Source organism: Falco naumanni, chromosome 10 (genome assembly GCF_017639655.2).
Source record: "Falco naumanni isolate bFalNau1 chromosome 10, bFalNau1.pat, whole genome shotgun sequence".
NCBI lineage: Eukaryota > Metazoa > Chordata > Aves > Falconiformes > Falconidae > Falco > Falco naumanni.
The window spans coordinates 1,483,992-1,509,750 of NC_054063.1; the positions used below are offsets into that span (position 1 = coordinate 1,483,992).

At 55.5% G+C, this 25,759-nt stretch overlaps 1 protein-coding gene across 1 annotated transcript; it reads left to right on the forward strand.

Moving 5' to 3' along the window:
- Window positions 1-4,614: 4,614 nt before the first annotated feature.
- IGF2 (insulin like growth factor 2) lies at window positions 4,615-22,628 on the forward strand. The gene is made up of 5 exons (XM_040608709.1): window positions 4,615-4,724; window positions 4,924-5,136; window positions 12,819-12,981; window positions 19,930-20,096; window positions 20,534-22,628. The coding sequence occupies exons 2-5, from the start codon at window positions 5,032-5,034 to the stop codon at window positions 20,774-20,776; spliced, it is 678 nt and encodes a 225-aa protein (XP_040464643.1). The 5' UTR covers window positions 4,615-4,724; window positions 4,924-5,031; the 3' UTR covers window positions 20,777-22,628.
- Window positions 22,629-25,759: the final 3,131 nt, after the last annotated feature.

Here is a 25,759-nt window from a genome sequence, read left to right on the forward strand (position 1 = left end):
TCTCCCTACTCTGCGTTCTCCTTCCTGCAGCCTCTCGAGCCAAGTGAGGCTGCTCAGGATGGAGCTTTTCTGTAATCGCTGGGGACGTTGACTTTTAAAAGGTGCTACAGGAATACCAAGTCTGTCCAGCCCACAAAAAATGCATAGTTTGTCCTCTGTATAAACAGAGGTGAGAACATTTGTGTCTTTTACTGCTGTCACAAATTCCTCTGGCACAGTGCAATAACTTATGTTGGAATAACTTCATTTTTGCTATGCTCAGCACCCTCCAGGTCCTCTGGACGCACCTGCCAGTACCACTCCTGAACACCTAAGTCCAATGAGTGCTCCAAGGCATTGGTAGATCTGGGCAGGAGCTGGTACAGAAGTCCCTCTTCCTCTCTGAAAATGCAAAACCAAACCAAACCAAACCAAACCAAATGTCCTCTGCTGATGCCTAAGGGCATCCTGCTTTTCCCCTGCCCATATAACAATCCTGTAGCAGAAACCCTCTGGGCTGGGAGCACAGCCCAAAATGTTCTCCCCACCCAGGCGTGCCAGCAGCCCTGAGCAGACCTGCGTGGCCTCTGCTCTTGTTTGCTTTTTGTTGACCAGGGGCCCCAGGTGAATTATTTCTCCTACGCTTAGTTCTTTGACTTGAATTTCAGGTAGGGACCTTCCATATATCACATCCCCTTCCACTGATGAATCTCCCCTGTTCCAACAGTTTAGTGTGCCCCAGGATCAATATATTTTAGCAGCATCCAAGGACATGGTGTTATTGCCAGGTTCCTGGGTTGTGCAAAACAGAAGGTATCACTTTCTTAAAGCTACTGAAAAACACTCTGGGCCAAGTGCAATTATTCCTCTGTCATTAAGAAGCTGGGTATAGGACTCTGGCTAATCACTCTCCATTCTCACTGGGGATGACTTTTTCTCCTAGTCTTCAATGACAGGAGACCCAAACCCACGGCCCACCCTCCTTTTGCCTCGTCTTGGACATCTCAGCCTGCGGTGACCAGATCTTCTGGGCACATCGGTCAAGCAGTCTGATCTCTCCCAGTTGTCCTCACCCTTAGACGTATGGGATAGAAGATGCTTCACAAACTGGGGTACCTTTGTAATGCTGTAGGCACAGCACCTGAACCACGCACCTCAGATCCCCGTTCTGCTCACCTTGCTGCTTGTGGCATAAATGTGAAATAAGCCAAATGAGCATCACAGTGTGCTCTGGTTGAGCTGGGATTAGGTGACCTGTCCCCTGTTTGGATTATAGATGAGGAGGAAGGGAAAAGTCATGTAAACACCCCTTCCCTGGAAGTATCGGCAGAGCTCAGCTCCCCAGAGCATCTCTAACATCCACCCCGGCCCATGAGAACTGCATTTCTGCAGCTATTTAAATTCCTCTGCCTTTGCTGAAGCTCGCATCCCTGCCTACAAAGGTCCAGGCTGGCCCAAGCTTCCCTGTTCTTCCCCTTTTCCTTGGAAAGCTTTTGGGCCCATCACCATGTGTTGGTGGCCACCCACAAGCCACTTTGATCAGCTCAGATGGGCAGCGCCGTCAGGGGGCTTTGCAGTCTGCCTGGCCGCTTCCACAGCCGCTGCAGCCGCAGAGGTTCCCCCCCCAAGTCCCAGGCATCCCCTGGTCATTTCAGGGCACGTTTCAGGTGTTGCTTTTATTCCAGCTCCTGCTTCAGATTCCTGTAGTTTCAGCTCGCTTTGGCTGACTGCTTTGTGAACACTGTCCTTGCTTCTTTCGAATTTAACAGCAACCCGTAAGTGCGATCTCTCTCCTGAGCCGAGCCGATGACCACAGCAGTCAGAAAAACAAGATGCGGTGGGCTATTTTTATTGCATTTCCAATGGTTTCGGGTGATGCTTTGCTGCAGCCCCATCCACTTTCAAACCAACATGCTTCCAGGGATGCTGTCGTTTTGCAAGCCCCTTGGCAGTCAGTGCTGTGGTCCAGAGGCCTCCCTCTCTTTCTGCTGCCCCATCCTCAGGTTAGCCATGTCCTTGCCTTTACTAGTCCTCCTCCTGCTCTCCTCCACAAGCCCTCCTTGCAGGCAATGCCAGGGGCTGGAATTCGGGGTGGAGGCAGCTATTGTTCCAGCTATCTGCAGCCTAATGTTCCTTATGACTGTATTAAATGAAGGGCGGAGGTCACACAGCCCCAGTTTAAATTAGGTTTAGGCTGACCTTTAACAATATTACACTCGTGGATCCTCTCATAACTCACCGAATAAAGTCCCGGGGGGGTTTACCACCTCCCTCTTTTCTTCCTACTGTAAGGATGCCCGAGGCTTAATGTGCTTCTCTCCAATTTCACTTTGATTTCTAATCCTATCCCCTTCCCCCCCCCCCCCCCCCCCCCAATACAGATATATTCACTCCTTTAAAGGTGGGGGGAAAGAACCTGTTCCTTTTCTCTTCTGGGCGACAGCTCTTTCTTTTGTGTCTCTTTCTTCCCTTCCCCGCCCCCCTCCTCTTTCTTGACACAATGCACTATTTATTTGCACTGAAGGATAACTAAGAAGCAATTAAAAGATCAAAAGGCACAAACACAAGTAGATCCAGTGGCAACTTGTGGGGTTTATTTTGCTGCTGCTGCTTCTGCTGAAGCTTCACCAAACTGCTGCCTTGTTTTTCCCCCAGCCAGAGGGACACCTCTCTTACTGGGTCGCCTCTTCCTCCAAGCAGACTTTTTTATGATCGCTATTTTTCACCCCCATTGTTTGCTATTGCAGTTGTTTACTGGAAAATCACTTGTTTTTCTCAGGGAGATTAACCCTCCAAGCTTTCTTTTGTCTACTCTCAGGAGGTCCTTGTGGTGAGCTGGGGGAAGGGAAGGGAGCTGGGCTCCTTCAGCTATTGACAGTAGCTTACAGCCCTGCTTGCCCCCTGCCAAGGTTGGGTCCTTTCCTTTGATGGGCTTTTGCTCGTGCAGCCAGGAAAGGTGGTTGCCCTTTGTTAGGGAGACCAGCTCTGCTGAGCGGTTTGGAGGGACCGGGGACTGGGATTTACCAAGCCCTGGGCATCGAGGAGAAACCCCTAAAGGCCAAGGCAAGCATCGATGGAGATGTCTCTTTTTAGGAGAAGTCTGGAGCCCTGACACATGCTGGCAGATGCTCAAGTCTCTCTGACAGCCAGACCACTTCTTTCCATGCTTAAATATCAGCGCAAGGTCTGAGATTTGAAGGCAGTGTTCGAGTCTGGCGTGCACAGCACCTCTTCCTCAGCATCACCCCTCTCTCCCAGCTGTGCCGATGTTTCGGCCGCAGCCCGCAGCCCCGACACCAGGTCTGTGGGGTGTGTCACACAGTGACACAGCTCAGAGAAGCACAGCCCAGAGGGCGGCTCGGAACGGAGGGATGCTGGGGAGGGAAGGATGGCCAAACCCTGCCGAGACAGGACAAGTCCTGCCCACATTCTCCTGGGCATGTTTAGGGCAACCCCGACTGTTTAGAGGTGCACCGAGCCCCCCACCCTTGAAAGGAAAAAGCACAAACTTGGGAAAAAAGAGAGGAAAAAAGTTCTTTATTGCACGCTGGGGTGAGGGCTGTTGCATCCTTGCCCTCGCATGCCATCACCTACGGCAAGCGCTGCCCGAGATAAACCAACCTGCCCTCCGCCCCCGGGCAGCTCTGCCCCAGGGAGGATGCGAGCCGGCGGGGCCAGACGGGCTGGCGTGTCCCTGCAAGGGGGCACCCAGCGGGGCGCCGTGGGGCTGCGGGCACGCGTGGGGCTGCCTCTGCCTCTGCAGAAAGCGAGGGGGCCCCTTGCAGCGGGGCGGGCAGGGCTGTGGGAGCAGGCGAGCCGCGCTGGGTGCAGCAGACGTGACGGCGGAGCGGCAGCGCCGGCGGGCAGGACCCGTGGGTGCGGGCACCGCTGCGGGCAGCGCTCCGCGGGTGCGGGCAGCGCTCCGCGGGGTGGGTGCGGGCGGGCACTGCTGCGGGCAGCGCACCGCGGGGTGCGGGCCCGAGCGGTGCTGCCCGGCGGCGGGGGGATGCGGGTCTCGCTTCTGCCGAGGCGGGGACTCGCTCGGGGCGAGTGAGGCGGGCCAGGACTGCGGAGCAGGCGGGCGAGCCGGGGGGCCCTGAGGAGCGGTGCGGGGCCGGTGCGGGGCCGGGCGGGCGGCGCGGACACCTGTGCCCCGGGCGCGCCTAGAGACAGCCTGGAACGCGGGACGGGCTGGGCGACCCCCCGGGTACCCCCCCTCCCCAAGGGCTGGGGGCTCGCCTTCGGGCAGCTAGAGGCTCTCGGGGGTGTCCCCCCCCGGGTGCCCCCCCCCAGCATTGCGGGCAGGGGCTTGGGGCTTGGACCCCCCTCCTCCTCCCCTCACCTGCAGGGGATGCGCGCAGCCCCCCGCCGCCCCCCGGGGCAGGCCGCGGTGGGTCAGAGCCCCCCACCCGGGAGCAGCCCGCGAAGGAACCGTGCGGCAGAAACTTTCTGTCCCTTCTTCCCTCCCCGAGCTGGACTCCGGAGGGTTACGAGGGAGAAGGAGGGAAGAAGGAAGGGAGGGAGGGAAGAGAGGGGGTTAGACCGCTCTGCAACATTATTGGCTGCGTGGCCGGGCTGGTGCTCGCCGGGGAAGTCAGAGCATGCCCACTGGGGGGGTATAAAAGGGGGGCAGCCGGAGCGCCCTGCCTGTCTCCGCGCTCGTGGGGCAGCCAGCCGGGAGCAGCGGGCAGCCAGGCAGCCGGCCCCGCGCCCCGGCCGGGGGGACGCAGTCAGTAAACACAAAAGTGAGCGCCACCCAAGGGGCAGCCAAAGCAGGAGGAGAAAGAGAAGGAAAAGAGCAGGGGGGGGGGGGAAAGGGGGGGGGGGGTAAGAAAAGAAAAAAAAAAAAGGAGGGGGGAAAGGAGGAGAAAAAAGAGAAGGAAAGCGCTCGCTCGCTCTCTAGAATAACAAAATACCTGATCGTAACAAAATAACATCCTTCAGACAAAATCCAGCAGGGACCTGACATACCAAAAAGGCAAGGCGAGGAGAGCGAGCCAGGGCGCGGGGAAGGCGAGCCGAGCCCGATCGCTGCCGGGGCAGGAGAGCAGCATGTCAAGCGCCGGGGCAGCCACGGATGAGCGCTGCCGGCAGCCGGCCTTCCTCCCCGGCCCGCCGCCGCCGCCACAAGTTGAGAGCAGCAGCGGCAGCGCCAAGGTAAGCGCCGCTCCGCGCCGCTCCGCGCTGCCCGCGGTGGCACAGCCCCAGGGCTCCGCGCCGCGCCGCGCCGCGCCGTGCCGGGCAGAGCCGCGCCGCGCCGTGCCGGGCAGAGCCGCGCTGCGCCGGGCAGAGCCGTGCCGCGCCGTGCCGGGCAGAGCCGTGCCGCGCCGTGCCGGGCAGAGCCGCGCTGCGCCGGGCAGAGCCGTGCCGCGCCGTGCCGGGCAGAGCCGCGCTGCGCCGGGCAGAGCCGTGCCGCGCCGTGCCGGGCAGAGCCGTGCCGCGCCGTGCCGTGCCGTGCCGCGCCGCGCCGAGCCCGCTGCGCGCCGTTCCCACGCGTGTCGCTAGAGGGACCCCGAGAGCCGGCCCAGCGGCGGCCGGCGGGCTGGCGGGGCGGCCCCGCTGCCGGGGGGGTGCGTGGGGCAGCCCCGGGGGGGTGCGGGGGTGCGGAGGGTGCGCGGCTCCGAGTCCCGGCGGCGGGGGGTGCGGGGGTGCGGGGCTGGTGGGCGGCTGTGCGGGGCCGGGCGGCGCGGGGTCAGGCGGGGTGGCCGTGGGAGCGGGAGGGGACGGACGGGGCGCCAGCTGCGGACACCGGGCAGAGCATCCAACTCGCTTCTGCAAAACACTGCGGTGCGTTCGGTCTCGGAGGGATAGAAATACAGAGAGGAAAAACAAGAAAGCGAAGCCAAAATGGAGTGAGAGTTAATGGTTGGCATGCAGCCTTCGAGTTTGTGTGATTTTTTTTTTTTTTTTCTTCTTCTTCTTCCTTCCCACTTGCTTTTCCCTACAGTAATTGTTTTAAGAGCGCAACTTGGAAAGGTTTTGGCACTCTGTTGAGCAGTAGGGAATTGGGGCACATGAGGAAACGCGGATTTAGCGTAACTGTACCAGCAGATGTGGTTGCCTTGCCTGGAGCCAGTGGCACTGGAGCGGGTTTCTGATACGCCAGGTCTCACTCGGGCGGCGTGGAGCAATCGAGTGTAAAAACAACGTTTGTGTGGGCGGTTTTAAATAGACACCTCGGGAGAACCGCTGCTTTCAACCCGAGTCAAGGCTTCCCAGACAAAGTGTGTAGTTTTCTTCCAAATGCAGGGATGTGCCTGGGAGGCGAAGGCCTGGTTTTCTTCGGGTTTATTTGTTGTCGGGTTGCATCTGTGGGTGCGTGTGTGTGTGGTTTTTCCTTTTGCTGCGCAGGGTTCAGCGTGCTGGGATTTTTTATTCCTCCTCTTGCCTTGATTTAAAGTGGAGTTGAGGAGCCTGGGTGGTGGGGTTTTGTGAGGGTGACTTTGTGCTAAGGACATCTGGAGGAATAAAACCAGCTGACATTTCTGGTTTGAGCTTCACTGAGCTGTTTTGGACCCAACTTGACAATTTTGGTGGGGGTGAATGGGTCAGAGCTGTAAATCTTGCTCCATGTTGTTGACACCCACACAAGTTCACTCAGCCTTTCAAAGGGGCTATCCCAGCTCCTGTGAAAATTCATTAAGGGATAAAAGATTTGACACCGTGGGTCCCCTCCCACTGCTGCATGAAACTTGAGAGCTGAAATGTGTCTGCGTGTGTGTCCCAGCGCTTTTTCTGACAGGTGATCCTTTTTGCAGCCCGGCTGGAGGGCTGCTGCCTTGACCAGGCAACCCGGAGGTGTCAGTGCGTGTCTTCCCATTGATTCCTACAGGCTTTGGTGCAAGCCTGGCTTGCCTCGTGGACCACCAGAGAAAAGCATTTCTGTACTTTTCTTTATTTAAATAAAGCAAACACAGCAGGTGAGGTCTTATTTTTAGAGGGACCAAGGAGTTGGTGTGTTTCCAGCAGTGCGTATGAGCACTACGAGTGTCCCACACTCTCTCTCCCTGCTCGTGTCCTGGGACTGACCTCTCCAAGCCTTCTTTGGATTGTCTTCGCTTTTAAAGGCTGCTGTGTGGCTTAGCGGGCCAAGGAGTTACCAACCTCCCTCGGCCAGTTTGCGGGACAGATCAGGAGAGGTGGGGAGCACTGGGGGAAGAAATCTGCCTCAGGGCTGCAGCCCGGCTCTGAAAGGGTTAAAGCCACTCCGCCAAGACGTAAAGCAAGTTCAACGTGTTGTGGGAATATCACTTGCCAGTAGACTCCAGTCACCACAATTTCTGATTTAACAGCTTAACTTGCTGTTAACTTTCCCTGATACACTCTAGGTTTTGGATGGGAACACAGAAGGGAGAGAGGAACAATAAAGAGAGGAGTTAAGTGAGGCTACTAAAATGGACTTAAATCCCTTCGCTGGGTCCTGCCAGCTGTCTTTAGAAGAGTTAAGCAAGATTGCATTTCCTTTTTTTTATGCAATAAATCAAACGTTTCTGGGCTGCATACCAAAATTTGTGCAATACACCCTTACTCCCCAGTGGGGTGAGTAAATGGTACTGAATACCCCATTCACCTTTTTCAGCTTGATTTTCCACAGCTATGGTAGTTCTTGCTGTGGCACGTAGAGACGGGGGCGCGGGCAGCGCTCCCCAGCCCCTGTCCGCGGGCACAGGAGGCAGGTGTCTCTCCCTGCTCGCAGGGTGGGAGGCGGGAAGGTGACCCCCGGCATGGGGCAGAGTGGGCGATGGGGACCAGCAGTGAAGACAAAAAAGCGAGGGCTAAAAATAGCAGCAGCATTGACAACCTCAGCCATATGAATGTCATGCGAGCCAGGTGCCAGGAACCACGAGGGTTTTATCTTTTTCAAGCCTGAGCTAAACAGCAAAACCCCTGGTCCTGGGTCGCTTTTATTCGCCTGACAGCTCGGCAGTCAAAAGTTTTGTGTTTTGAAGCTTGCTTCTTCCAAGCCGTGGGCTGGAAATCTCCTCCTTTCTTTTTAAGATGAAAAGGGAGGCTCTTCTGCGGCACAGCACGCGGTGGCTCCTCTCCCTTCGGGTATCGCTGAGTGCCTCAGCCCTGCGCCTCTGCCCGAGGTGCAGCCCCTGGGTGGGTTTTGGCTGCCAAGGCACCTGCCTCTCCCTGCTGGCCCTGTGCTGCTTGGCACCTCGGGGCACGGTGGCCCGGTGCCCCACGCAAGGTTGCCCGTGGGCAGGGGTGGCATTCGCTCAGCACGTGTGAGGCTGGCACGCACCCATGTCCTGCCTCTCGGGAGAGCTGTGCTCCACACCGGGTCAGCTCCCCACACCACCGGGGCTGCCCACCGAGGAGTAACGCGGAGGGAGGGATGCTCAGTGTCTCTCACAGGCGATCACCGGAGCAGTGAAGCAGCAGCGTGCCCGCTTCTTTTTGGAGGGGCGGAGGGTGATGGAGGCTGGGATGTGCAAACTGGGGTTTTCCCCTCCTGTGCATGCCACTGGGTTTGGGCCAGTGAATTTTTGCCGTGCTCCCTTTCAAACGCTGCACTGCTCCACAAAGAAGCAAGTTTTTTGGTTTTTGTTTTTGGGTTTTTTTTCTTTTTGCTGTCCAAATCCAAATTTTGCAGACTGGGCCATCTGTCAATTCCCTCCTACGTTGTTCTGTTCGTATTAAATTGTAATGAAGGCCAGACTGAAGGAGGAATTAGGTCAGACAGGAGGTTTAGTCTCCATTTTTGGGGAGGTGTTTGTTGCCCAAGAGAGGCACTGTGGTTTCGTTGGGTCAGTGCAAGCCTGGATGCAAGGGATGCTTAAGCTGTCCTCTGAGGTTGGCAACTGGGCCTTGTAGCGCATTGTGGCCTCTTGGCCCCCAGCTCCCCGGCAGCTGGACAGAGATCTGCAGGAATCTGGATAGCTGATTCTGCAGGAAATCCTGAAAAAAATCCTATAATGGCCTCGGGTGGGAGGGTGGTTTCCCTGCAGACCTGCCTTCGGGCTGTCTCCGCAGCCACCCCGAGAGGACACCCTCTGCTGGTGCATCCCCACTGGCTGGGGGCTGCTGAGAGGGGTTTGGGTGTCCCCGGCCATGGGTGCAGCAGCACCTGCTGCGAGGTGGGGATACGCAGGAGCCCCCGGGCAGCAGCAGCATCCCGCATGCAGCAGGCTGGCTCCAGCAGCAGCCTGGCTTTGCAGGGGGACCGGGGAAGTCAGGAGAGGTACACAAAGCATGGAGAGCAAAGCAGACTCTCTCCAGGCAAGGAAAGGCCAGCAGCAGGCTCTGATGGCTCCTCTGAGCCACTCCTGCACCCAGAAGGTTGCTCTTGGGGTGGATTATTCAGGGGAGATTCAGGTGCAATTCCCAGAATGGTACAGGGCACCTGTGCAACCGAGAAATTCCTCTTGCATCACCCTGGTGCACACTGCGTGGGGTCTGAGCCCTTGTTAGGAGGAATCTGGTGGTTGGGTTGTTGGGCACCTGGCACGTCTGGCGCTGCCGTTCCTACCAGCCCTGGTTACAGCAGCATCCCGAGGCATTCGGGCTCTCTGCAGGCACGTGAGGGGGAACAGCAGCCGGCACGGCTGATTCAACCTGCTTTGGCAAGAAGGAAACTTTGGTGGGCGTAGCGTGTCTCTTAGCAGAGATGGGATCTTGTCCTTTAGGAAAGCGCCTCACTTACCTCTTGCTGCCTTATCCCTCTGACATCTTGTGAGAGAGGCTTTCTAGTAAATACTGAAGGTTCTTCCAGCTGTTGGTGTGAATTTACTCCTGTCTCACAGCTGAGGGGGCTGTCCCTGCCCTGATGCTTGGACTAGAAACCAAAAGCAGTGCTGTCCCACGTCTCCAGTGAAGGCTAGGAGCGATTCCCAGGGCTTTGCCTCACGATGCTGAGCTGGCTTTGGCCATGACAACTGAAGCCATGTGCAACCTGTGCTTGTGCCGGGTCACGGGCTGTGGGTACCCAGCCAAGCTGTGCCACCTCATTCCAGGGAGCAGCGCTGTCTCCGGCGCAGCTGGGGCAGGTGTGAGCTCTCCTGCATGGATGCTGCTCATCCCTGCTAAGGAGGACCAGGAGGGGGGAAGGATTGACTGAAAGGTCATCGGGATACACCGAGCTGGTGATGGCACCCTGGGAGCCTGTCTAGCCTTTGGGTGAAGCCTGGGGGCTTTTCTCTGCAAGTCAGTAGGGCCAAAGCAAGAGGGAAGGGCTTGCGGGGTTGGGTTGGGTTGCAGCTCCATCAAGCTGGAGAGGAACTGCTGCATCGGGTAGTAAATAAAGATGCTTTTTGCTTTGCTGCCTGGTTTCTCATTACATGGCTGCTGGAGGCAGTGAGGAGACACCAAGGTGACAGCGGTGAAAAGGGCCGGCACTTGATTCTTGGGCACAGGGGCACTTCATTGCATCGCGCACCTCCACGTTAGCCCAGCTCTGGTTGGCAGCGTCAGGGCCGTCCCTGTCCTCGTGGCTTCAGGGGGGCTTCCAGGCCAGAGTTATGGGGTGTGTGGGCACCCTAAAATAGCTCTCAGTGGAGGTAGGGAAGGCTGCCGGAGGCTGCCTTGGGCTTGCGGCGCGGGTTGTGCAGGGGCAGGTATTTTCTGAGGAGCACAGGTTTTTTTCCACAGAAGGTATCAGTTCTCCCCAGCATCAGATATCGCCCCGCTGACAAAACTTCACTCTCCCTTTGCTTCAGAGCATCTCACCCCTTCCTTTAGACTGAATGTGGAGGAAAGACTGTGATTGTCACCCATGCCACCAAGCAAGTCCCTTCTGGGGAGCTGGCTCTGGCTTGGGGGTGTTCAGCACACAGCCTGCTCATTAGCCACAGTGCTCACAGCCAGCATGAGCCTAATCAGGGACGGGGGATTATTTGGGTGTCCTGAAGTCCTGCGTCAGCAGCTTTGATGGCAGCGCTGGCTGGCACACATCTGCCACCCTGGCAACGAGCTGCTGGTGCTACCTGTGCCCATGGGACACCAGCAATCAGGAGCTGCATGTACAAAAAGATGAAAAGGGCCTGCGGGGGTGGGGAGGAAAGGGAGTGGGATCATTGGTCTCTCACCAGGTGGAGATCTGGCAGCTGATGCTGCTGCACCAGGGCCAGCAAGAATCAAGCAGCAAGGGTGATGCTGCAGTCATGCCAGGGGGGCCTGGAGAACACCCATCAGCCACTTGATAAAAAAAATCAAGGTGCAAAGGTGTTGGTGGCAAAACACTGCAGCCTGGCAGCACGGTGCAGTCATAACCCGGTGCTGACCTCCTGCTCCTAGTGTGATATAGACCAAAGCCACGCCGAAGGGACTGGTGCTACGGGAAAACCTGGTCCGGGTCCCACACTTGCTGGTTTGAGCGCAGTTCGTTCCCAGGGCTGCTGCCTCTCTCTGTCCAGAGCTCTGGAGGGGTTTTGCCAGCCTTGGTGGTCTCTGCCAGCACAGACTGAGCAATAGGATGGGCCTCGGAGCTCATGCCGGGGGGGGGGGGATGCCTCCCTCAGCCTACCCAGACCTTGCAGCCTCTGTTTTGGCTTTTCTTGCGACTGATCCCTGCCCTCCTGCTGCTCAGAAGAGCTCACAACTTGTAAGCATGGTGCATCGCTAGCAGCGACGATTTGAGCTACGTGCTAGTAAAAGATTGGTAGCAAGGGTGGCTTTATTGCTGGCAGGACTGTAGCGGTGCCCCGGGGGAGCTGGGCTAATTTCCTGGCTGCGCTGCAGACTTCCCCCGTGACCTTGGGCGAGTCATTTAATCTATCCTGGGCTTCGGCTCCATCTCCGAGCATCCCGGGGGGGTGAGGTAATATTCATTAACTGATATTATTCTCGAGTTGCTCAGATGCTATGGTGATGAAGGCTGGATGTGAACCCCAGCGTCTTGGCTGAACGTTAGCAAGGGGAGGGGGTGCTCTGCTTGACATGTAGCATTGCCCCGCAGCAGCTGCTGTTTTGCCACACTTCTCCTCTTCATTTTGAGCTGGCCGGTCTGGCCACCATCATTATTTGGCTGTATCTATACAGTGATGCTCATCACTGGGGGGCTGTAACGCCTTGAGCCATCCATGGGTTTCACCTTACCCAGTGAGGCAATAGCACCCTCGCTTTATACCTGCAAAGCTGACAGGGAGGTAAAGCTGTTTGCTGGAGCCGAGTCAGGGGAAATCTTGGGGTTAGTTAGAAAATATCCAGGGAGTTTCTTTTTTATTCCTCTGCACTGGCTGGTACCCCCTTGGCCCTCCTTGGTGATGCCTCAGGTGCACTTCCCATGGGAGTGCTCTGCTCCTGAGGGATGTCTTCTCGGTCCCAACTCTCGTCAGCAAACATGGCTTGTGCAATCAGCCCTTTGATTGCCTGAGCCTCGGCCATGCCAGTGTCTTGCGTGCGCGGGCTGAAGGCCGCCGCTTCCTGGCAAAATCCAGCTTTCCTCAAAAGCAGCTCGAGGACAGATTGAAACTTTCACTTGTTTCTGCTTCGGGGAAATGTGTGCTGAGGTAGGGCCTGAAAGCCTGTCATAGGAAATGAAAGAAAAAACACCTCCTGATAATTGTTTGAATGATTGCCCATATAAAAGGGGGGAAAAAATAAAACAATCATGTGGTTGAAAGAGAAAGGGGGAATAAAAACCTTTCAGAGGTAGGCTGAAGTGGGATTTTCCAATGGAAAAACTGCTTCAGTGCAAACCTTACCCAATCAGAGCGGCGGGGCGAGCGCGGGGAGCCAGCCTTGCACCGGTGGCCGGCTCTGTGCTGCCGGTCCTTGCCTGCAGCATCCTGACATGTCTGGGCATCAGACCCCAGGCGCACTGTGGGCGGGGGGCATTGCCTGTGGGAGGTGGCAGAGAGGGGCCTCTCATGTTAACGCTGTGCCTCTGTCCCCAGGTGCAGAGGATGTGTGCGGCGAGGCGGATGCTGCTGCTGCTGCTGGCTTTCCTGGCCTATGCTCTGGATTCGGCCGCGGCATACGGCACGGCGGAGACCCTCTGCGGCGGGGAGCTGGTGGACACACTGCAGTTCGTCTGCGGGGACAGGGGCTTCTACTTCAGTAAGTGCCAGGCAGCTGCCAGCAGCGGGTGGGATGCTGCCCCCACCCCACGCCTTGCTTTGGTGGAGCAGGGCTGGGAGGGAGAGGACCGGTTTCTCAGCCTGGTGCTTTCATGATTGCCTCATACGTGGCAGGAGAGGGGCGAGAAAAGCGGCATGCTCGGAGTGACGTGCACCCACCTCACGCCGATGTTGGGGACTGTCTAGTCCCATGGAGGAACTGGATCCTGCATTTGATGCTTGGGAAGATTGAATGTTGCTGGGGAGCCATAGGTGGCTGGCTCACGGGCGATGTGGGCAAGTCGTTAGCATAATGAGGATGTCTGCAGGCAGCTCTCTGCTGAGCTGGGGCCTTGGCTCATTTTTAAACCTTGCTGCCCAAGTGCTGCATCCTGAGAGCAGGCAGGGAGATGAGCGCCCAGCCTTTCTGAGCAGGCTTTGCTTGGGTCTAGCAGCAGCTTCTAGGCTGCTCCCAAAATACACTCTGTGGCCCCCTGGCTACCTGCTGGTGAACCTGTTGCTGAAGAGTGATGTCTTACCCTTTCGAAGCACATCTAGAGCAAAAAAAATGCAGTGTTGCTGCTGTCCACAGGGTGCTGGTGGCTTCAGGAGAGTTGGCTGAAGCAGGCTTTTCCAGCCAGGCTGCTTTGGGGATTTGGACCTCTGGCATTAGCTTAGCTGGTAAACGGGGAGGAGGAGGAGTAAACCAGTAGCGATGGATGCTCAGCAGTCTATGGGCGAAGGTGCCTCGAGTGTGACATCTTCTGGTGTTTCGGTCCCCGGCTCTGCTTGGGAGAGGGAAGACCCGGTGTCTTGCTGCATGCAGAGGACTGAACCGCGGAGGAACTGACTACAGTGAAGGTGCAAAGCCAGGTGGGGGGGAAGGGGATGGAGATACCAGCTGCACATGGTGCCATGCATTTGGCAGTTGTGCCTCTGCCCTGGGAAAAGGAATTAAAAAGTCACTTTTAAGTAACAGGGTGTTTTTTGGAGCAGTGGAGTCCAGAGCCAGGCTCCCTTTTATCCCAGTCTGCCTGTGTAGGGAACAGAGCGCTGCAAGGTTAGGAGATGACCCAGGATGTCCCTTCCCAACTGGGATGTCCTTCCCAACCGGATGCCCAGCCAGGCTTGGCTGATGCTGTCTGCTGAGGTTGGGCAGGGAGAGGCACAGGGCTTCCACATCCAGCAGCAGCCAGGGTTTGTGCTGTGTGATTCTGGGCTGGCAGCTGGGCTGCAGGGGGCTTTGCAGCTAGCTGGGGGCCATCTCCCTGCCCCGTCCCGGCTGAGCAGCAGGGGGGTTTCATGGCCCCCTCGGGTCTTGCGGGCAGGCGGCGCTTTTGGGGACACCCTGGGCATGCTTCCTTCCTCTGACCCAGCCGAGTGGCGAGGGTTTGCATGTCAGCTGCCCTTCCTCTTCTCATCTCCCCCTTCCACCTTCCCCTGGCCAGCGGGCCCCGCGCCGGAGCTTGGCCACGGCAGCGGATCCGGGGCTGGCGTTACCGGCGAGGCGAGCTCCTCTCCTGCTCTCACACCTCTTCCTCTCCCTCTATATATAGAAGAGCATCCGTCTCCCTTCCGTGGTTTCTCTTCCCTCCTCCCCCTCTCTGGGGATGAAAGGGAATGGGGCTTTTGTTTTACGGACAAACTGACCTCCTTTCACCTCAAATAACCCAGCCTCCCAGGCCAAAATAAAAACACTTTTGAAGGCAGACAAGTTGCTTGGTGCCAAGTGGCCAGTCTGGTGGTTGCAAGGGGATTCTTGCCTTTTATTTTGTCCCCTCCCATTCCCCCTTCTTCTTTTTGAATGCTTCTGGAAAGCCCAGGTGCCAGGGGATGAAGCAAAGTCCCCCCTACTCCCGTATTTTAACCCCTTCAGCATTTAACCAGCTTGTGCTATGCAGGGCTGATGATGTTTGGGCAATGGCTCTACTTGATGAAGGGTTGGACATGGCCAGCTTGCTTCATTTTTAACCTCTGCCTCCATCAGTTAGCCTTATGAAGTGATTACTTCTCCTGGCCGTATTTGTCTTCACTCCTAAACCCTCATGGCTACACTCTCGTCACTGTATAGGCTCAACAGGACACTGTTGTGTTGCATGATTGCAGGTTTATGCCTTAAAATCACGCTTGGGTTTGTCATGAGCACTTCACAGCATGGGACATGCAACCTGATGAGCAACCTGTGCTAACAGAGTTGTTTGCACAGGAGGTAAATGCCTTGGGCAGCCTTGTCCCACAGGTACAGGTGGGCTCTGCTTGCTGAATGGGGCTTGTTGCAAGCATCCGAATGGTAATCTTGAAAAAAACCAAAAATGGTATGCAAATCTGTTAACAGTTTTCTGCTGCAGTGGTGATCAAAGTACTTAAACGATGCTCTGCATTCTTACAAGGTAGCACTTGGCTAGCAAAGCTAGCTCTGAAACACGGCAGTTTTCATCCGTGTGAGGGGATGCAGCATACTGATGGTGTTCCATTCACCTGGCACCTGGTGATGGGGACATATGCAACCTAAACTGAGGAGGGTGCACCCCCTGATAACCAGGATGCCCATCTGCCCGCTGGCGCAAGGAGTGAGTCCCGGCACCCAGGTACCCTTGGAGGTCTTGTGGCTGGCAGGCACCTGGGGCTGGGGATGTTGCAGCCTCCTCCGAGAGCTGGGGCTGCCAGAGAACTGGGCCAACGGGGCAGGATCCGGCAGTGCCGGGGTTACCGGGCCATAGAATGCAGGCTGGGCATGATGATGTACACCACGCCAGCCCGCTATGTCCCGGGGGTGCCTGGGCGAGCTGCAGCTGGAGCCATGAGTGCTTTGCTCCTCTCCACCTCTGCTGTGATTCCTACCCTCCGTGACTTCCAAGGCTTTTGGGGCTGGCCTGCAGGTGCCAGCAAGGTGGTGGCATCCTGCTGTGGCTCGCGGCAAGGTCGGGACCCCCTCTCCCTGCTCCCTGGCACCACCCCGGGGATGGCAGCTTGGCCCGGAGGGATGCTGAGTGCAGCCCCAAGTGAAAAAAGTGGGGCAGGTCGAGAGGAAGCCCCGGCCATGAAGTTGCTGTCATGCAATGCTGGCAGGGAGGGGAGAAGGGGCTGCAGGGGGAGAGGCGTCCGACTTCTCTGTAAACAACAGCTCCTGTTTCCTCCTTTCCAACAGCTGATAAGAATTTAGCTCTTTGCAGCCGCTTGTGCTGACGGGGCACATTCTTGCGCGCCCGCCGCTCCTCCGAATAATACTAGGAAAAAGCAGGGGGGAAAGTGCGGTGCCGGGGTGGGGGAGGGCCAGGCCGGGGGCACTGGGACGGGGCCCGGTGCCGCACAAAGGCCCCCTTGTTGCTCCCGACATTCCTGCGACAGGGGCGCGGGGAACTGTTTACACCCAAAGTCCCCTTCCACTCGGCTTGCCGCCTGATTGACCGGAGGAGAGGGGACCCGGCCAGGGTGGCACCGGCACCATGCACCCCTCCCCGCAGCATCCCTGCAGCCCCAGCGAGGGTGGGGAGTCCGCAGCAGCAGGGTGGTGATGCCAGGGAAAGGGACCCTCCTGTCGCCCCATGGCCATGGCAATGCTGCTGCCTCTGGCCCAGAGGCATCGCTGAGCTGCAGGTATGCAGCCTCCGGCTTCTCCTGGGAGCGGGTTTGGCTTTGCAGCGCCACCGGGATGCCCAGCTCTCCCTGTCGGGATAGCCTGCTGCCGGACTGGAGGGACCCCAGGCAGCCGGAGGGCTTTGCATCGCTGGGCTTTACATTGTGGGGCTCGGCCCCTCAGAAGAGCGGTGGGAGGTTTTGGTGGAGCACGGTGTGGGGAGGAGGAGAGCGTGGCCATTCATCGAGGGCCGCGAGGAAGCGCGTTTCCTCGGGAGTAGGCAGTCATCACTGCCCCGCGGTGCTATAGCCTGCTGCCTGCACAGCTCGCCCCTGCGGGCAAGGGACGGAGTGGCAAAACCCTCCCTGGGTTTGGCAGTGGTGGCAAAGTGAGATGTCACCAGTGGGCAAAAGTCAGGAAATTCAACCTTTAGTCTGTGTGTAAATCATGTTATGGAACAAATGCTTTTCCCCATCCAGGTCAGCAGTGATACTGCTGTTAACCAGCAACGTCCTGGCAGCTCTTCCTGGAGTTGTTGTCTCCAGGTACTTTCTGCAACTAAATCCCTGGCTTTTATGTTTGATTTTTTTTTTTTTGCCCCCCCCCCCTCCTAAAGTAACTCTCCCACAGAGGATTGTATTGGCATTTGGCGAGATCCGTATGAGCAATTATGTAACGGGAAATGTGCCCTATCAGGCCATCGCAGCAGAGCTGGCAGCGGCGCAAGGGGAACGGCATGCAGCAGCTTTATGCAAGAGAAGAAGGGGCAGCGCGCCGGGGCTGGGGGCCACGCGTGTGCCTGCTGGCTGGGCAGGGGTGGGAAGGTGCGGGAGGGGCTGTGCCGCCGCAGTGGTCCCTGCCGGGAGCTCACCCTGGTGTGCCACACCTGGGCATTTACAAACACGTGCTGCCGTGATCTTCCTGCATGCTCCCGTGCCAGAAAGTGCCCTGGATGGCGAGGCAGTGAAAATGGTCCCACTTTGCCTGTTGTTTCCCCACCCCCCTGCCTCGCCTCTTCTTTCCAAACAAACACATAGCTGCAAGCGGGCAACTTCTGTTTTTGAGAGGAGACATGTAACCTTTCAAAACCTCAACTTCTTCCTGAACCGTGCATGTTGTCACTTGTGCAGCCTTCTGTTCTGCGGGAGTGTGAATGCAGCCCCCTGGGGATGTGCTAGCAATAGGGGGTGACTTGAATTTTTTCTCTTTTCCTTCCAAACTCGCCTTCTGCCCATGCTCAGGGTGCCTATCTGGAGCAGCCTAATGCTTCAGCAACCTGCTATGCATGCAGGTGTGGGCACTGCGGTAAATAGGTGCAGAGCAGGGGCCGTATACGGTGTAGGGTGTCGGTGGCAGTGCACATCTCCAGTGGACCTCGCTGGGCATCTTGTACATATAGAAGAATACACGCACCTGCCCCCAGTCTGGCTCCTCACCCCCATCTCCCTTCCCTTGGGCATCGCTGCCTGGATTGCCTGCATCAGCATCACTTGTACAGGCACCCAGCACACCTGCACTGTCTTTAAAGGGAGGGCCCAGTCCGGCATGCTTGTTGGCCATAGGAGTTTAATTTTCTCTCTATAAATGCTTAACAGTGCTCCCTTCACTGAGTGGGAGGGAACCGTCCTTCTCACTTTCCCGTGGGGCTGGCTAAAGGTCATGCCTGAAATTTTTCCAAAGAAAAAGGAAGGTGGTGGCACAGAGGGGACGAATGTGGAAAACAGAGCATTTGAAATGACTCCTGAGAGCGGGCTGCATGGTGTGAGCCAGCTGCCCCACCACCCCGCGCCCCAAATGCCGTGTTTGCTCTCATGACCATTGCAGGGGCAATGCACCGGCATGGAGCAGCACGAGGAGCAGCTTCCCCCTGGTAGGGGCATGGCTGATTTTAACGGGGAGCAGGTGCCCTGCTGCAGGGGCTTTGCTGTTACAGAGCCCATGGCGAGGTACGGCTGTGGGGCTTTCCATGCCAGCATTGCGCAGACAGGGCTGCGTTGCACATGCACATCTATGTTGCACATGCGGGGTTGCACTGCGGGCACAGAAAACTCTGCTTTGCAGTTTGTCCCAACGCACTTTGGGTGGGCACCCAGATGGGATACCCCTCGGGGAAATTGGACAGCACCTTGCAAGCCAGAGCCTTTATATCTTCACCCAGGCCAAATACTTGGAGTGCCTGCTTCATCTGGCGTGTGTGGGGGTGATTGCGGGTTGTGCACGGGGCCAATGTGGACCGTTTTGTGCATTCCCACAGGCCGGCTGGGAGGTGGAGGCGTGGCGTGGCGAGCAACATTAGGCATCGTGCTTGCACCGCTTGCTCTTGGTTTTTCCCGTGCCCAAATTGTCCTGGGCAGGATGCCGTTCTGGATACTGTTTGCAAGCCCCACTGGTGCTGGCCTCCGCTCCCCTCCCGCGAAGCACCTCGCACTCGGAATCGCTGCTCAGGGCAGCGTGCGGAACCCTGGCTGCAAAGCCCATGTCAGCAGAAGCGCATAATGTGCCGCGTGTGAAAGCGTGGAGAGAATCCTTTCATTTCGGGCCAGTTTACGCTTTGGAAGTCACAATTCCCAAGCAAATTTGTTTTGCATCAGAAATTCAAATTTTCCCATCTCTTTTACATCAAGAGGGGGAGGAAAACAAGTAAAACTGGTGTGAGCTTTTCCTTCAGAGCACTTTGACCATCGTTAGGAGGTGATATGAAATGCACTCAGCTGTTGCTGCACTGGACGCAGGCTTTCTCATCCTTCTGCAGGAAGAAACAGGAGAGGAACTCTTATTAAAAGATTAAGTTTAATAGCTATTCTTGGCAGGTGCGGGAGCCTGTATTCTTTCTGCAGCTGTCTCAGAGCTGTCCCATCTGGTAAAATTTAGCCGCCTTGGTTCGCTTCACCTGCCTGAGCGTCGACCTGACGGAGGGAGGTTGGCAGCCACAACGCCGCGCTGCTTCTTTCTAATAAAATTCACTTGCCAGGATCAACATCAGAGACGGTCGCAGTAATTGGCGCAGTGCTGGCGGCCGGGCTGGGCTCGAGCTTCCTCGCGTTAGCTGTGCCCGAAATGGCTGCCCGCACGGGAGGTGTAGGAGGGGAGTAAATCACTGCCATAGAAACACCTGGAGTTAGTGCCGCACACATGCGGGGAGCCCTGTTGGCGCCAACGGCATTTGTCTGGGAAAGTCTTAACGTGAAACTCGGCCAGTTTGCAGGCACGTGTCAGCTTGTTTGGGAGAATCGCTGCTATTTTTGAAGCGTGTGGGAATCACCGGTCTCCGGTGGCTGGTGGAGGGATGCTGGCAAGGGGATGGGTGCCATGCAGGCGGGGCGAGGGTCCCGTCCAGGTTGGTGGCTAACACTGGGGTCTTTGCTGTTGCAGGTAGACCAGTGGGACGAAATAACCGACGGATCAACCGGGGGATCGTGGAGGAGTGCTGCTTTCGGAGCTGTGACCTGGCTCTGCTGGAAACCTACTGCGCCAAGTCCGTCAAGTCCGAGCGTGACCTCTCCGCCACCTCCCTGGCAGGGCTGCCAGCGCTCAGCAAGGTAGGGGGCTGCGCCAGGGTGGTGGCCCCTTACCCGAATAAATAACAAGAGAAAAGATGGGAAGGCCATGGGTAGGAGAGGACAAACCCCAGCTGCAGGGTCTGTTGATTCTGCAGAGCCTTTGAGGGATGGCCACCATTGGCAACTTGTTCCAAGTGCCCTGCAAGAAGGTGGGGGACTGAGGTGGGCTGGATCGTAGGATCACAGAATGGGTTGGAAGGGACCATTAAAGGTCATCTAGCCCAACCCCCCTGCAGTGAGCAGGGACAGCTTCAACTCGGCCAGGTTGCTCAAAGCCCTGTCCAGCCTGACCTTGGATGTTTCCAGGGATGGGGTGAGGTTTCTGTGGGATGGATGGAGCTCAGAGAGGGAAACCCCCATCCGGAGGGTGGGCAGGCTTGTGGTGAGGCTGATGTTCCTGTCCCATCCACTTGTAGGAGAGCTTCCAGAAGCCCTCGCACGCCAAGTACTCCAAGTACGATGTGTGGCAGAAGAAGAACTCCCAACGGCTGCAGCGGGAGGTGCCCAGCATCCTGCGGGCTCGCCAGTACCGGTGGCAGGCAGAGGGGCTGCAAGCAGCCGAGGAGGCCAAGGCACTGCACCGTCCCCTCATCTCCCTGCCCAGCCAGAGGCCCCTGGCGGCACGAGCCTCCCCCGAAACGGCTGGCCCCCAGAAATGAACCGTGACCAGCCATCTCGATTTTTGATCTCCCGGGGGAGGGCGGGAGGACTGGTGAGACCCGGCCCCTGAGCCCCTCCGTCCCCGGGGCCCCCGAGCCGCGGAGCGGGGCGGCGGGGCACCCTCATGCCGCTCCGGCCCCAACCAAACAACAGACACAGCAAGGAGGGGTGGCGGCGGCGGCAGCCAGCAGCGCCGCTCCCGCGGCATCGTCCTTTGGGGGGGGGGAGGGTTGTTTCATGTCCCAGGCCTGTTTCATTCCCCCATGCCCCCAGTATTTCCAAGCCTGTACTTGCAAAGGGACAGTTTGGCACTTGAACTTTTTGCTGCCGGGCGCTGCGTGACATCCCTGGTGCCAACGCCAGAAGACAAAAGAAAGAGCAAGAGGGAAAAAGGATATGAAGTTAATTTTTTTTTTAATCTTTTTTTTTTTTTTCTTGAGAAGAAGAGTCCATTCCATGTCTTTCTTGACAATAAAGTGAAAAAAAAATAAAATGGGGAGAAATATTGAGGGACATAATTTTTTCGCCTCATTCCCGCCCCACTTTTTTCTTCTTTGTTTTTCTTTTTTTTTCTTGTGGTTTTCTTATGTTTATAACTTTCTGTTGCACCTTTAAAAGAAAAAACATACCTGAGAAGAAGTTTCGAGGAGGAGCCCCCATCTGCATTTTTGTGTGTGTGCTTCATTACAAGATTCCAAATCGACTTGCACCTTTTTGAAATCATTGATGACGTGAGAAAGAGAGGAAGAGGAGAGAGAAAGCGAGAAAGAGAGAAGAAAAAGGAAAGGGGAAAAAAGAAAAAAAAAAGAAAAAAGTGAGCTGATGCTCACTTTAAATGGAGGAGGCGTCTGCATTGCACATTTGCCACGGATTTAGTTGATTTATATATATAATATATTATATAACTTTTTTGGCAAAAAAAGCACTATTTTTATGGGACATTTTGTGTAGTATCTGAAGAGGGATTGTAATGTTTAAAATGTGTTATGGTGCTAAAGTAAGTTGGAAGGGAAGAAACCCAGAAATAGCAAGGGAGGGTGGGGAGGGAAGGACAAGATAGCGAATACTGAACTTGAAATTTTAGCTTTTCGTTTTAGGAAAAGTGTGATAAATGTGTTTCTTTTCTCTTCTGAAATATAGCTTGGTCATGACCATATGAGCTAGTTGGCTGTTACTCATGTACACAGATGCACGCACACACAGAAATACATCCACACGCATCCTTTTTTTTTTTTTTAAAAAAAAAAAAAAAAACAAAACAACACAAAACCACCACAATTTAGACTAAAAGGGAACTGTTCTAGAGACAAACTCATTTTGAATGGTGAAGGTGTTGCCAGTTACAACTCGAGGCCCTGCTTCTGCACAGACCCCCGGCGGAGCTTGGCGTCCCGAGCCACGGGGGACCTGCCGCTCCCTCCCCATCCTGACACCTCGCTCACACTGCGCTCCGGTGAGCGGGCGGCCCTCGCTGCCGAGCCCCTGCAGAAGCATCAGCTCCACGCCCCACCAGCTCCTTTTCCTTCTCTTGCCCTTTGTATCCTTCTCGCTGGACCCCCCTCCCTGTCCCGCACCCTCCTGCCCTCGCCCCCGCCCTGGGCTGCGGAGGAGGGGGGCTGCACCCGGGGGGTCAGGGCTGGGACTGCCGCATGGGATGGGGGACGGCAAGTCTCTGGCTTGAGGCTCGGGACTCGGTGAGCGGATGGGTTCGAGAGGTGGGCAGAGGGCTGTAAAATAGGTTGGTTTTAAAATAATATATATTATCTGTCTAGGAACCGTAAAAAGGGGGGGAATCAATTACATCTCCCTAATATACTCTCACTTGCTAATAAAATGGGGACACTCTGTTAACCAGTTCTGTACTTGCTTTGTCTTATATATCCATACATTTAAAACATAAAAAAAAAAGACTACTTGAATTGTATTCTATTTCGTGGTTTGAAGGGGAGGGCTAGGGGGAGTCTTGAGAGGGGGAGGATTTTAATGTATAATCTTTTTGTTTGTTATTACCTTGCAATGTTGAGCCATGAAGCCTTTGTTTAAAAAAAAAATGGCACTGCAATACACAACAAAGAAAATCCTTTATTTATTTTATTAAATATATATGGAAAAGAATGAAAATTGGTCCAAATTAAGGGGTACGGGGAAGGGAAGTGGGTGGGGTGGGGAAGGCAGAATAAAAACAGAGCAATTGCAGATAATTGACTTTTTTTTTTCCTTTTCATGTGTCTTTTTTTAAAAGAAACCTAGGTTTTATTTTTTAAAAAGAGAAGTAAAAGCTTTCCTGGATGCTTTGTACCAAAAAAGTAAAAAATGAAAAAAAAAAAGAAAAGAAAAGAAAAGAAAAGAAAATCTGTTAAGCAAATAAATATCCATCCAGAATATGAAGCCTGACTTTTTCTTTTACTTTTCATTTATTTTTGCTCCTGGGGTGAGAGCTGGGTGGAAAGAAGGCCATGCCAAGTGCCACTCTTCATGGAAGAACAAAGTACATTGCAGCTCCTCTTTTTGGGGCCCAAACCTGCAAAGGGGGTGAGGTGCCCTTAAACAGGATCATGAAACCTTGATCCTGTGGCAGGTGCCTCCAAAACACACCAGGATAAGTATGTCCAGGCAAGATTTGGGGGTGCTTCCCAGCGGCTGCTGGGATTTGCTTAGCTTTTACTGGTTTGGGCTGTTCCCAGAGACCTGAAAGCTGGATGGGAGCTGAAAATGCACCAACCGACAGCAAAAAGAAAAAAAAAAAAGTATTTGGGGTAGGTTTCCTGGTAGATGGTGCTTCTCTGGTTTCTGGGGGTAGGTTTGGCCTCTCCTAAGATTTTAGGGATCCTGATCAGCTGCTTTTCATCACATATTACCATCGTGCACCCAGTGCAAATGGGAGGTAAAATACTACGCTTCCAGTTTGATGGTAGAGCGGCTGCTGGGCAAACCAGTGCCCCAGGGTGCCTGACCCCCGCAGGCAGCAGGACACGGCACTGCCGGCGCCGTCCCACTGGCACAGCCAGCACCTCTGGCTCTCTGTGGGGTCGGGGACCTGAGCACGGACCTCGCTGAGCCCATCCGCCGGCCCCAGACAACTTGGCCTGGAAAAGATTTTCTATCTCAAAAGCGCAGTTGCTGATTTAGGCACTCAATGCATGTTTTAAACCAGGTGTTTTTTTTTTTTTTAAGTTCTGCAGTAAAACAAACAAACAAAAAATTTCAGAGAGTTTTTCCTCGTGGGATTTTTGTGGTTGGTCAGGAGGGTTTTTGTACAGACACAGGGCTGGATGCTTCCTTTGGACATGTCCTTTTTTGCAGGTGGAGAGAGGGTGTCCCTGTCCCACCGCCTGCTGCAGACGTCTGGCTGGCTTTGTCCCAGTTGGGTTTTGGGGCTCCCGGTTGGGTTCTACTGGTCCCAGTTGGGTTTTGGGGCTCCCAGTTGGGTTACTACTGGTCTCAGGTAGGTGGTGGGGGCTCCCAAATGGGTTTTTGGGCTCCCAGTTGGGTTTTGGGGCTCCCGGTTGGATTCTACTGGTCTCAGTTGGGTTTTGAGGCTCCCGGTTGGGTTCTACTGGTCCCAGTTGGGTTTTGGGCCCCCCAGTTGTGTGTGCTAAAAAGTGCCCAGCAAGGACTGGATTTGTCAGTGCTTCTGGTGGCCACTGCTGGAAATTCTGCCTTTGGCAGCTTTGGTCCCTTTCTGTTCTTTGCTGTGTAAACCGCTATCATGGGGGACATTTAGAGATGATTAAGAACCAAGCAACACTTCAGCTAAATCTCTTGCCTGCATCCCTTGGAGAGCAAAGCAGCAATGCTGGAAGTACCGTAAGGGTGATGGTACTCTTTCCAAGCACAGCTCAGCTTTGACCCTCCTTTGACCCTCCTTTCTGCCTTATCCTGTCATGGGCCGCCATGAGGCCAGACCAGCACAGCTCAGTTTGTTAGATAACAGCAGACTGTTCAAAATGTGCCATCCTGCCTTTTGGCTTGGCAAGGACTGCTTTCGCTTGCGAGGAGACCCGAGCATCCACAGGGACCTCTGACCCCGGTCCTGGCCAGTGGGTGGGAGGCTGGATTGAACCGGACCTTTGCTTCAGCTCCTGTTTCTTGTATTGCCTGCGAAGCCTCTTTGCAGGTTGGTGGGTAGATCACAGGCTTAGCTTGGAAATCTCAGGCTGCAGGCTTGAGAACAAACCCAGGATGCCGTGTTTGCTCAGATGGATGGGCAGAATTGACTCCGATTTTTGTTGTGGTGCTTCTCATGCCGACACAGTGCCAAGTGCTCAGCTGCTGGATTACGGCCGCACAGGAGGCTGCACCAGTGACCGGCTGGGATCCCTGGGGAGAGACAACCGGCAGGTCTGGGCACCCAGCATGCCTCCATGTCTAGACCAGCTGGTCCAGGGACCTCCACCTGCTGCTCTGCTGACGTGCAAGAGGGTGGGGAGGCAAAGGATTGTTACAGCAGAGAAGTCTTAAATGCTGCTTAGAGCCGTGGGAAGGATGGGGAAAGGCACTCTAGCCCAACTCCAGCTCTGGACCCTGGGTCACATTATTATCGTGCAGCTCTGCAGGAAGCAAAGGGCAAATGGTTTTTGCATAAAGCATCTCTCCAGAGGGCACTTTCCCCGTGTGTCTGGGAAACACACAGGGATACTGGGAAAGAGGGAAGGTGCAACTTGCTGTATGGCAGTTGCCACAGTCTTCGCAAGGTATGTAAATTAATGTATCTGGCTTCGGATAAAGGGAGATACAGGGGGAAAAAAAACACTAACCACCATATACTTTCCACCCTTTTTTCTCCCTTCTGCATAATTTCTTAGCTGTTTTTTTTTTTTTTTTTTTTAATCCAGAAAGCAGCTGAGCTGTTTTCCTAGCTTTCAGTGAGTTGTACCAGTGCCATCGGGATGGACTGAGCCTCCTGGTTGCTCTACCTCTGTATCTCACAGCAGCTTCACCCCTTCCATTCTGCCTGCTCTCAAAAGCTCAGTCTTTTAGTG